At 36.5% G+C, this 10,711-nt stretch overlaps 1 protein-coding gene across 1 annotated transcript; it reads left to right on the forward strand.

The window, feature by feature from the left end:
- Nucleotides 1–1,459: 1,459 nt before the first annotated feature.
- Nucleotides 1,460–8,019, forward strand: LOC110694305 (zinc finger MYM-type protein 1-like). The gene is made up of 5 exons (XM_021871480.1): nt 1,460–1,914; nt 3,629–3,791; nt 4,708–4,814; nt 6,013–6,392; nt 6,539–8,019. The coding sequence occupies exons 1-5, from the start codon at nt 1,460–1,462 to the stop codon at nt 8,017–8,019; spliced, it is 2,586 nt and encodes an 861-aa protein (XP_021727172.1).
- The last annotated feature ends 2,692 nt before the right edge of the window (nt 8,020–10,711 follow it).

Here is a 10,711-nt window from a genome sequence, read left to right on the forward strand (position 1 = left end):
TCAATTTTTTATTCCTTTTATTTTTGTCCTCTATCATCAAACACCACAACCACCACTTTCTATCCACACAACCACCACAATCACAAAGCAGGTGGCGGCGGATCGTACAGGCAACGGTGGTCTCGTGGTGTAATGGCCGGAAAACTGACAAAGGAGGTTAGTTTTGACGATTTTGTTTTGTTTTTGACTTTTTTTTTTTAAATTCGGTGGCTGGTAACCGGCGTGGAAAACCGGTTGGCCGACACCGGTAACCGGCGATCGAAACCGGTTAACGGTGGCGGTGAACCGATTTACCATGCCGGTTAGTTACCAGCCACCGGTTTTAATGGTTAGGTTTATTTTATTTTATTTTTTTTTTAAAAAAAATTGATGGCTTGTAACCGGCTTGGAAAATCGACTGACCGTTGCCGTTAACCAGCATGGAATTTCGGTTGACCGTCACTAGTAACCGACGATCAAAACCGGTTAACGGCGGGGTTAAACCAGTTTTCTACGCCGGTTGTTACCAGTCACCCTTTTTTTATTTTATTTTTTGTAAAAATTATATTATGTTATTATTTTTAAAATTATAATAATTATAAATTGATATTGTTAATTATTATTAGTATTATGATTGTTATTGTTTTTTTTTTCACAATTATGATTATTACAGTTAATATTATTATCATTAAGCTGTTTTATTATTATTATTATTATTATTATTGATTGTAAATATTTTGTTAATTTGGTTATGACGTCAGTTGGGTAGGCTCAAAATGACGTTTGATCGTCTTGGTGGGTGGGTGAGAGACATACCAGGTCTTGTGCAGTGACTGCTTTGACTAGGAGACAAAGGACATCAGATCCTATAGCCGAGGGAGCGTGTGTTGATGATGAGGTTGTGGGGCGTGAGGGGGAGGACGAGGAGGAGGAGGAGGAGGAAGAGTGACACGAGGATCAAATTAACACTTTTATGGAAGATGATGGGAGTTCGAGATCTGTTCAACATCGGCGAGATAGGGGAGAGCAAGGCAAGACGTCATTTGGAGTCACTTTGAGGAGAGGTGCTGATGGTAGATTTCAGAGTACTAGAGTTGGTACTTCCCGAACTCCTAAAGTTCGTGTTGTCCGAGCGTCGAATGATACTACATGGCGTGTTCAGGCTCAAATGCCGGGTGGTCCCAAGGATGGTAGTGTCATTCTCAGTTATGCAGGTCACATCGCCACGTATATTTTGATGGGGTCGGAAAAAGATCGTGATGTATTGAAGTGTCAATCTCGGACGCAATGGTGCCTAAATTTGCATAATATGCACAGTGCTATGGGCGATGATGTGAGTAGATGAGTTGATAGTACTGGTTTGAGTGGGCTAGTTAACATCATGCATCATCGCATTGACTGGGCCCTGATTTCGGCGTTCGTTGAGCACTGGCAGCCGGACACAAACACTTTTCACTTTCCGTTCGGCGAGATAACTATTATGCTCCTTGATGTCAAAAACATACTTGGGTTACCTGTGGAGGGTGATGCTGTTGTAGAGCAAAGCGATGTTGCGTCTTTGAAGGTTCACTTTCAGAACTTTTGGGGCGTAGGAGCAGATAAAATTGCTGCCAAGCCGACATCCATTTGGGATAACGGGACGATGTCATGTCAGGCCATATGTGACAGATGCCTGGCACAGAAAGGAGACACTGATATCCAGGTGCAGGGTTTCTTGTTGTTAGTTCTTGGCAGCACTATTTTTGTCGATAAGAGTGGTAGTCGTTTTCCTCCTTCTTGCATCTTAGAGGTGAAGAAGAAGGATGTTCAGCTTTCTCATTATTCATGGAGTTCAGCTACACTTACTTATTTGTATCGGCAATTAGGCGTTACCTCATGGATAGGTTGCAGACAGATTGCCGGGTGTTTGACATTGTTACAGTCTTGGATTTACGAGTATTTTCCTGCATTTTGACCTGTTTAGGGTTGTTTAGCCATAACACTGACTGATGCTCGAGCCGCCAGGTGGGACCTTATAATAATAATAATAATAATAATAATAATAATAATAATAATAATAATAATAATAATAATAATAATTTCTTTTAAGAAAAAAAAAACCGACCTTGACCACGGTCAACCAGAACTGAAAACCGGTTACCGGGCACGGTGACCGAATTTGACCACCAGTTAACCGTGGCCGGTAACCGGTTTCCAACTCCGGTTGACCATGGTAACCGGCGCTCATAACCGATATCCGTCACGGTCAATCGGCGCCCAAAACGATTGCCGTGAAAGTTGACCGGTTTTGGGCATCGATTGACCATCGTCAAAAGTCATTTTTCGCGTCAAAATTCAACATTAATTATCGAAATCGTACTTGTTCAAAAGCTGACGGTGGAGATTGTGGTTGGTTTTCCAACGATCCATCGTGATTATCATCCATTTTCGTTGACTTTTTCGTTCGTGGTGGTGGTCCAATCTAGGTGGTTGATGCGGTGGTTGTAGTGGATGGATTAAAGTTAGAAAAATAAAAGTAAAAAACTGGGTAAATTTTTATTAAGGACAAGAAAGTCCTTTTACTTAAAATGATGGCGATTTGATAATATTTGATGGCGGTATTTAGCAATCCACTAAAAAAAGATCATGATTGATGTACTACAAATTCATTTTCATGAAAAATAATAGAGTTTGACCTTTGATATGCTTCTAATTCTAATTATTGGCATAATCTCCATCATTCTTATATTGTGAAAATTAGTTAATACATATCAATTGCTTATCTTATTGAAATTCATTCATTCTTCTTCCTTCAAGTGTGAAACTTTTATTGCTACTATTTGTATTGTGTTTAAGTTTCCAAAATGTTTGTTTCTTATTGTCTGGAGCTATAGAGTGCCAAAATGCGTCTATGATAGCTTACCGTATTATCACCGTTTCACAATCGGGCGTCGCAAATTTCACCACCATTACAGATGCCTTTAATTCCATTCCTTCTAGCAATAATCAATGGGTCAAAATATTTATTAAACCTGGAACTTACAAGTCTTAAAATATATTCTTTTTTTTTTAATATTTTTTTTTTATTATTTTTTTTAAATGCAACACTTTAATTGGAAACATTTTACAATATTTTTTAAAACAACTAACATAAGGTGAAATTTATCAAATCAAATCAAGTTCTGTCTGACTGGAAAACTTTTAGGGAACTCATCATACTATACAAATCCTTATTCATTTACATTCCATCTTGCAATAAGATGAGTCAAAGTGTTACCTGCATGCCCTTGTACATGGGAACACAAAAAAAATGCAATAAAATTATCTTTCAATCTTGCTATACTCTCATAAAGAGCGTTTCTCCATTTTAACATGGTCCTTACTCCTCGCTCTATTAATTTTTTTTAGTATGTCTCTTCACTCCCATCCTTTACATTTAAATGAACTATTTAATGAATATTATTTTTTTTAATCATTTTTAAATCCCCAACAAAATCTCGCTTACACAATGGTTTAACAAATTCAACCCATTTGCATAAACTTCGCACTGGTCAAAATGTTGAATTTAAAAAAAAAATAGACACTTATTATAATATGCTTTATATTCTACATATGTAAGATACTTTACATGTGCATAGATTGATTAACGATGTTGGTTTTACGCATGAAGGGAGCAGATTGCAATTCAGCAAGATAAAGGAGGATTTATAATTCTTGAAGGAAGCGATCGTACTACAACCATAATAACCTCTGATGTCCATTCTCCAGCGTTAAATAGCATTACTTTTGCTTTGTACATTGACAACTTTGTAGCTAGAGGTGTCACCTTTAAGGTAATTCCTTTTTTATAATTATTATGTCGTATAATTGCTACGCAGTATTAGCTTATAGTGCTGAGTATAAATTTCTTATATGTATGATAAATCTCTTAAGAATCAAATGATAAATCCATGGTATCTTGTATTATTATATGAGGTCATACTTTATTTAGATATTTTAAACGGGTTTTTCACCATATACCCTTGAGTTTTTTGTTTATTCCCCATATACCCCTGTTAGGATCACCTGAAATCGGAAGGGGAGCTCTAACCACTTGAGTTATCCCTCACTCTCGTATTTTAAAACTCTTCTAAGTATGATAAGTCTCTCAACAATCAAGACTCCCATATCTTATATCTTGCATTTTGAGATCTTAATTTATTTATTTACTCTATTTTTTTTACGGCTTATTTATTTTTATTAAAGGAAGAACGACAATCTTAACATTCGACATCACAACGCGACTAAGTTCCTTCTAGTATTGATATAGTACAAAATATATATGCACATAATGTTTGCTTAAATTTTTTTAAAATATGTTCATCACTAACCATTTTAAAAGAGTAAGTATATATAATTGACATATAGATATTTTGTATGGACACCACTACCTTGGTTATATAAGATTATATCAAATCTTTTCAAAAGAATATAATACACATTATTCTATGTATTTATAATTTCGCGCTTATACTAATCAAAATCGATTTTTGTTGATCCAGTTCTATTTAGGTTAAATGCAATTACTTAATCTCATTGTTCTAATTGGAATTATATATACATCCACAAATCAACTAATTCTTAGATTTACCTTTTGTTCTATTAGAACTCTTTTAGTACTGGGGCACCAAAAGATGATACGGAGCACGTTCCTGCCATTGCCCTATTCTTATGGAGATAAGAATGCATTCTATTCTTGTGGGTTTCTAGGATATCAAGATACACTATGGGATGATAATGGTTGTCATTATTTCAAGTCTTGCTACATTGAAGGAGCCATTGATTTTATATGGGGTTATGGTCAACCTGTATATGAGGTAAATCATAAATATACGCAATACTTACATATTTAATACAAAGTATATATTGTACGATGTCAAATATGCTATTTCGTATATGTATATTCAACCATACATAAATGGTGGATATAGTGGGAAAATCATCTTATGACTTTGAGGTCACAAGTTCGAGCCTTACTTTCTACATTTGCTTAATTAGGAGTAACTCTTAGTATTTGTTGCAGCAATGTACCATAAATGTCACGGGAGGAGGATTTATTACTGCACAAGGTCGATGGTCAGCCAGTGGCGGAGCTAGGGTGGGTTCAAGTGGGTTCATTGAACCCACTGATTTTTTGAAAAAAATTAAATTTTTTTTAAAAAAAAAAGAAATCAAAATAGGTTTAAATAGAATATTTGTGTATTATATGACAACAAGTAAAGTTGTAGCCCAGTGGTTATTTTTACCTCCCATCACACAAGAGTTTGTGGGTTCAAAACCCATAACTCACACTTTTTTTTTTTTAATTTTGTTTCCTGAGCTTTCCCTGCTTCCAGCTTTCCTCTTCCTCATTCCCCCAAATTGCAAAACCCTAACTTCTTCCTCCTTCTCTTAATCTCTTCCCGTTCTTCCTCCTTCAGTCCTTCTCTTCCCGTTCTTCCTCCTTCTCTTCCCGGCGCAACACGGCAGCAGTCAGCAGAACGCCAGAACACGGTGGCAGCGGCAGCGCACCAGCCACTCACCCAACAGGCCAGCAGACCCACCGTCGTCTGTCACAGCACTGACAGCCTCACAGCCGTGTATCGGTGTATGTAGGTAAGTGAATTTGGGGATTTTTTTTTTTGCAAATGTAATTTACTTCTCAATTTGGGGATTTTTTTTTGCTAAATCATTGAATACTTGAAATTCATATGCTAAATTGCTAATATACATTACGAATTGCCAATTTTTTGTAAATTGCTGAAGTTTGGTTATAATTATCTAATTTACTTCTCAAGTTCTCAATTTGGGGATTTTTTTAGTTACATTGTTGAATTTCATATGCTATTTTCTGTATTTCGTTTTCTGCCTTCTAGTTTTCATAATTTCATATGCTATTTCGTTTTCTGCCGTCTAGATTTCGTTTACTAATTGAGTAATTGACTGTAATCTTTAATTACGATAGTTTTAATTTGCTTTCTAGATTTATCATTCATTCATTGATTTCATTCTGCATTTATCATGTGTGTGTAGCAGACTAGCAGTATATACCTATTATACCATGAGTTTAGAGTCATTTTGGAAACGTGCCGGGAAGTCACAAAAGTCTTCAACTTGTTCTTCACCTAGTTCAAGGGATCCTCCAATAGAAGAACATGTGTCTCCTAATGATGATGAGGTTCCTATTGCTGCAACAATTCCACCACCTGAGAACACAGGTCCAAGTGTTCCAAATACTACTGTTGACTCCGATGATACTCGCATTTATGATGTTGATCTTCTTCCACATGACCCTGGAAAAAGAATTCCAATTATGGAGTATCCTCCTAATGATCGAGATGCCGTAAGGAGAGGCTATATTACAAAGAAACGTTGTGATCCACGCACACATAATTTTCCTCAAAGAAAAGTTGGAGGTATGCGCCGTTTTAATGTTACTTGGTTTGATAAATATGAGTGGCTTGAATATAGTGTTGAGAAAGATGCGGCTTTTGTTTTGTGTGCTATTTGTTCACTGATAAATTTGATTATTCTTTGGCTGTTAATGATTCCTTTATTAAAGGGGGATTTAGAGGATGGAATAAGACTGGTAGATTTGATGTTCATGTGGGTGGTATTGGTAGTTTCCATAATCAGGCTAATGAGAAATATAGTATGTTTATCAACCCAAAGACATCAGTTGCTGAATCTCTTTGCACTTATTCTAAGGAAGCTAAACTACAATACAAATCTCGCTTGACTTATTCATTGAAATGTATTAGATTTCTTTTAAATCAAGGTTTAGCTTGTCGTGGGCATAATGAAAGTGATGAATCTTGGAATAGGGGTAATTTTCTTGCACTCTTAACATGGTTTTCAGAAAATAATAGTGAGGTAGCAAAGGTTGTTCTAGGTAATGCCCTGGGAAATAATCGAATGACTAGTCCTTCAATTCAAAAAGAACTTATTAATTGTTGTGCCAAAGAAACCACTAGACTTCTTATTGATGATATTGGGGATGACTATTTTGGAATAATGGCTGGTGAATCAAGTGATGTATCTCAAAAGGAACAAATGGCCCTTTGCTTGCGTTATGTCAATAATAAAGGGAAGATAAATGAGAGGTTTCTTGGAATTGTACATGTTAAGGATACTACTGCTTTGTCACTAAAGAGTGCAATTGAGTCTTTGCTTATGGAATATTCATTGAGTTTGTCTAGAGTTCGTGGACAAGGTTATGACGGTGCTAGTAATATGAGGGGGGAGATAAATGGTCTCAAGACTTTGATCATGAATGAAACAAAACAAGCCTATTATATTCATTGTTTTGCTCACCAACTTCAATTAACCCTTGTTGCTGTTGCTAAGGATAATGATGATTGTATTTGGTTGTTTGATCAACTTGCTATTTTGTTGAATATTATTGGTGTTTCTTGTAAGCGAAGTGAAATGATAAGAGAAATACAATCTCAACATATTCTACAAGCATTAGAACTAGGAGAAATTGAAAGTGGGCAAGGTTTAAACCAAGAACATGGCTTAGGTAGGCCTGGTGATACTAGGTGGGGATCACATTACAAAACTGTTTCAAATGTTACCGCATTTTATGCTACTATTGTTAAAGTTCTTGAGAAGATTGGATCAAATAAGATTTATAAGGATGATCGCGTGAAGGCTATCACTGTCATGTCTACATTTGAATCATTTGAATTTGTATTTATGATACATTTGATGTCCGAAATATTTGGGATTACTGATAAATTGTGTCAAGCTCTGCAAAAGGGGGACCAAGATATTGTTAATGCCATGACATATGTTAAATTGACTAAGGAGGGATTACAACAAATGAGGGTCCATGGGTGGGAAGACTTTTTACATCTTGTGGTTTGTTTTTGTGTTAAACATGATGTAGAAGTTCCTACTATGGATGATATGTATGTTCCTCATGGAAGGTCAAGACGCTTCTTTGCCAAAGTTTCAAATCTTCATCGATTTCGGGTAGAAATGTTTATAAGTGTCATTGATTTACAACTCCAAGAGCTCAATAGTAGATTTGATGAATAAAATATGGAGTTACTTATTTGTGTGTCATGCTTAAACCCGATCAATTCATTTGCGGCATTTGATATGCAAAAGTTGTTGAGACTTGCTGAGTTATATCCCAAAGAGTTTCCAACTAATGATATGACGATGACTGCACTTCGTCATTAGCTTCAATTTTATATTAATGATGTGCGCCAAGATGCAAGGTTTGGAGACTTGAAGGGTATTCATGAGCTTTCTATGATGCTTGTTGAAACAAATAAGCATACTACTTACAACTTAGTTTACTTGCTTATAAGACTAGCATTGATCCTTCCGGTTGCAACTGCAAGCGTGGAACGAGTGTTTTCCTCAATGACATACGTAAAAAATAAGTTGCGAAATAGTATGGGTGATCAACTATTGAATGATAATTTAGTCACTTTTCTTGAAAGAGATTTATTTTCAAGAGTTAGTGATGATGATGTATTGGAACGCTTCCAAAGTATGAAGACTCGAAGAATGCTTCTGTAGTCTTTTTTTTTTTCATTTTTCTATGTGTAATCTATTTGTAATCCATAGTTTGAACTTATTTATGTACTGAATATTTAATTATTGTATTTTTATTCCTTTGTTAATTATGATTTCAAATTTCGGAAGTTTCGAACCCACACTTCGAAAATCCAGGTGATCCCTCCGATAGAGGGTTCAGAATTAATTAGGAAAACTAATTATTTAGTGAAGTCAAGTGATCCGAATGCCTGGCTAGAGGCCGCTTTCGATCAGTAAGATTAATATAATTAATCTTACAACTTGCTCTTGACTGAACCCTGCGGGTCACACCCAATCGTGTAACCGAACTAAGGTGACGAATTAATCCGAAGGGTTAAATACGTCAATAAAGATATTAGGAACTCAGACGTCAGATTCCGAGCTTAGAGCGTCGAAGCCGAGCGTCAAACGTCGAGACGATTCTAGGAATCGACGAGACGGAAAATAATCAAACGACACGTCGTGCTAGGCTCGCAAGCCTAGCGCAAGGCCTTGCCGCAACACACTAGTGGGGGCAAGGCCAACCCGCATCCCAAGCCCTCGCATAGTGTTGTAGACATCTACTTTTGGTCCCCTCCCGACCGAAAGTGCTATGACGATAAATAATTCCATCTTTGTGCTGGATTGGAGTAACAAAAGCTTATGCACTCTTGATTAAAGCCTAAACACATAAAACTAGCTAGTTTGACCCAAACAAAATGAACTAAAGCTCATTAACACAAAGCCCGACCGAAAATTAGGCTTAATCCCGAAATTAAACCTAATTTCGGACGAATTTAGAGTGCCTAGGTTAAAATGTAGGGCTGCCGCAGGAAAATCCGCGAGCAACTCATGAAGTCGCACTAGCCTTGCGCGCGTAACTCAAAAGGTTGCGCGCGACGTCCAGCGCAACCTTCAGAGATGCGCTTACGGAAGATTTAGAATTTCAAAAATATATTAAATCAAATCTTACCTTAGAGCCACGTGCAAGACTAGAGGTAGTGCTGCCCACAGCAGCGCAACTCTTTCACTTGTGCGCGGAAGCCGCTCACAACCTTCACAGTTTCACACGTTACCTCTTACATAAGAATCTCCGAAACCCTAATCTTACCCATTCCCTATAAATAGAGGTTCAATACGAGCTCAAAACATACAAAAAAAAAATAGCCTAAAAGGTCAACGGTAACATCTTTGTGAACTTATGCAATAATCAACCCTCTTGTCCTAAACACTCACCCTTTTAATTATTTTGTTCTTACGGTGGAGGTTCCCCATCAAGAAGGTGTCCATAAACATTCCAAGCGAAGATCTAGCAAGGAAAAGTGGTAATTCCCGAGCGCTTAGATAAATCACATTACTCTTCTTGTCCTAAATCACTTAAATTAATTGATTAGTGTTGTTTGATCATGTTAAAATAAACATTTAATTACTTAATTTGACATAGTATTCTTTCGTTAAAACAAGACTAGAATTAGACAAATTAATTGATTGTTTTATCACTTAAGCCAAGGCGAATCTTGTTTACTTTTGTTCTTTCACGAACTTGGACTGAATAAGGATAACGTCATTCATTGTAATGTAATCCTTATGTGATTAACGTGTGTAAATAAAATCAACTAACTTACTTTTAGGTATCACGTTGCATATATTGTTTCGTGATGAAATTGTGAAAAGGAATACTAGTAGAGGTCGCACTATGGCTAGGATAGCGATTCCCCCCCTAAAGGGAACGCTATTTAAGTACCCTCGCTCCCAAACTCATTTCTGGTACAAGTAGACCAATTTGGGCATGGGTAAACTTATGATTCGTGCTAAATATCCCTTGAACTCTACTTTGGAGAAAGACATGAATGAGGTTTATGAGTTTTCCAAAAACTCATTGGCGACTCTTTATTAGTTTCTTACAAAAAAGTGTAATGATAGAATCAATTCTAATTCAAGGTCCCCCAAACAGCCAGGAATTCAAATCCTAGCACACCTTCAAAAGTGTAAAGTCCTAGGCTTTTAAAGGGCCATGAGCATAGAGGAAGTAGGATCCCCAACGACGGACTACCCTCCTCACAGTTTGCTTTTTGCTATTCAAGATCAATTTTGATGAACAATTAGTGTCAATTTTGATGAATAATCAGGATCAACTTAATCATGATCAATTGATGCTCATATAAATATAGAATTCCGCATCAATTTGCTCAAATTATACGCA

The sequence above is a fragment of the Chenopodium quinoa genome, unplaced genomic scaffold (genome assembly GCF_001683475.1).
Source record: "Chenopodium quinoa cultivar QQ74 unplaced genomic scaffold, ASM168347v1, whole genome shotgun sequence".
In the NCBI taxonomy this organism is placed as follows: Eukaryota; Viridiplantae; Streptophyta; class Magnoliopsida; order Caryophyllales; family Amaranthaceae; genus Chenopodium; species Chenopodium quinoa.

Excerpts from the sequence above, each read along its gene's own strand:
- LOC110694305 (XM_021871480.1), top strand. The coding sequence starts at position 1,460 with ATGCTCCTTGATGTCAAAAACATACTTGGGTTACCTGTGGAGGGTGAT. Across the intron at positions 1,915-3,628 it reads TTACAGTCTTGGATTTACGA|GGAGCAGATTGCAATTCAGC; the intron begins GTATTTTCCTGC and ends TTACGCATGAAG. Across the intron at positions 6,393-6,538 it reads TCCTCAAAGAAAAGTTGGAG|GGGGATTTAGAGGATGGAAT; the intron begins GTATGCGCCGTT and ends CCTTTATTAAAG.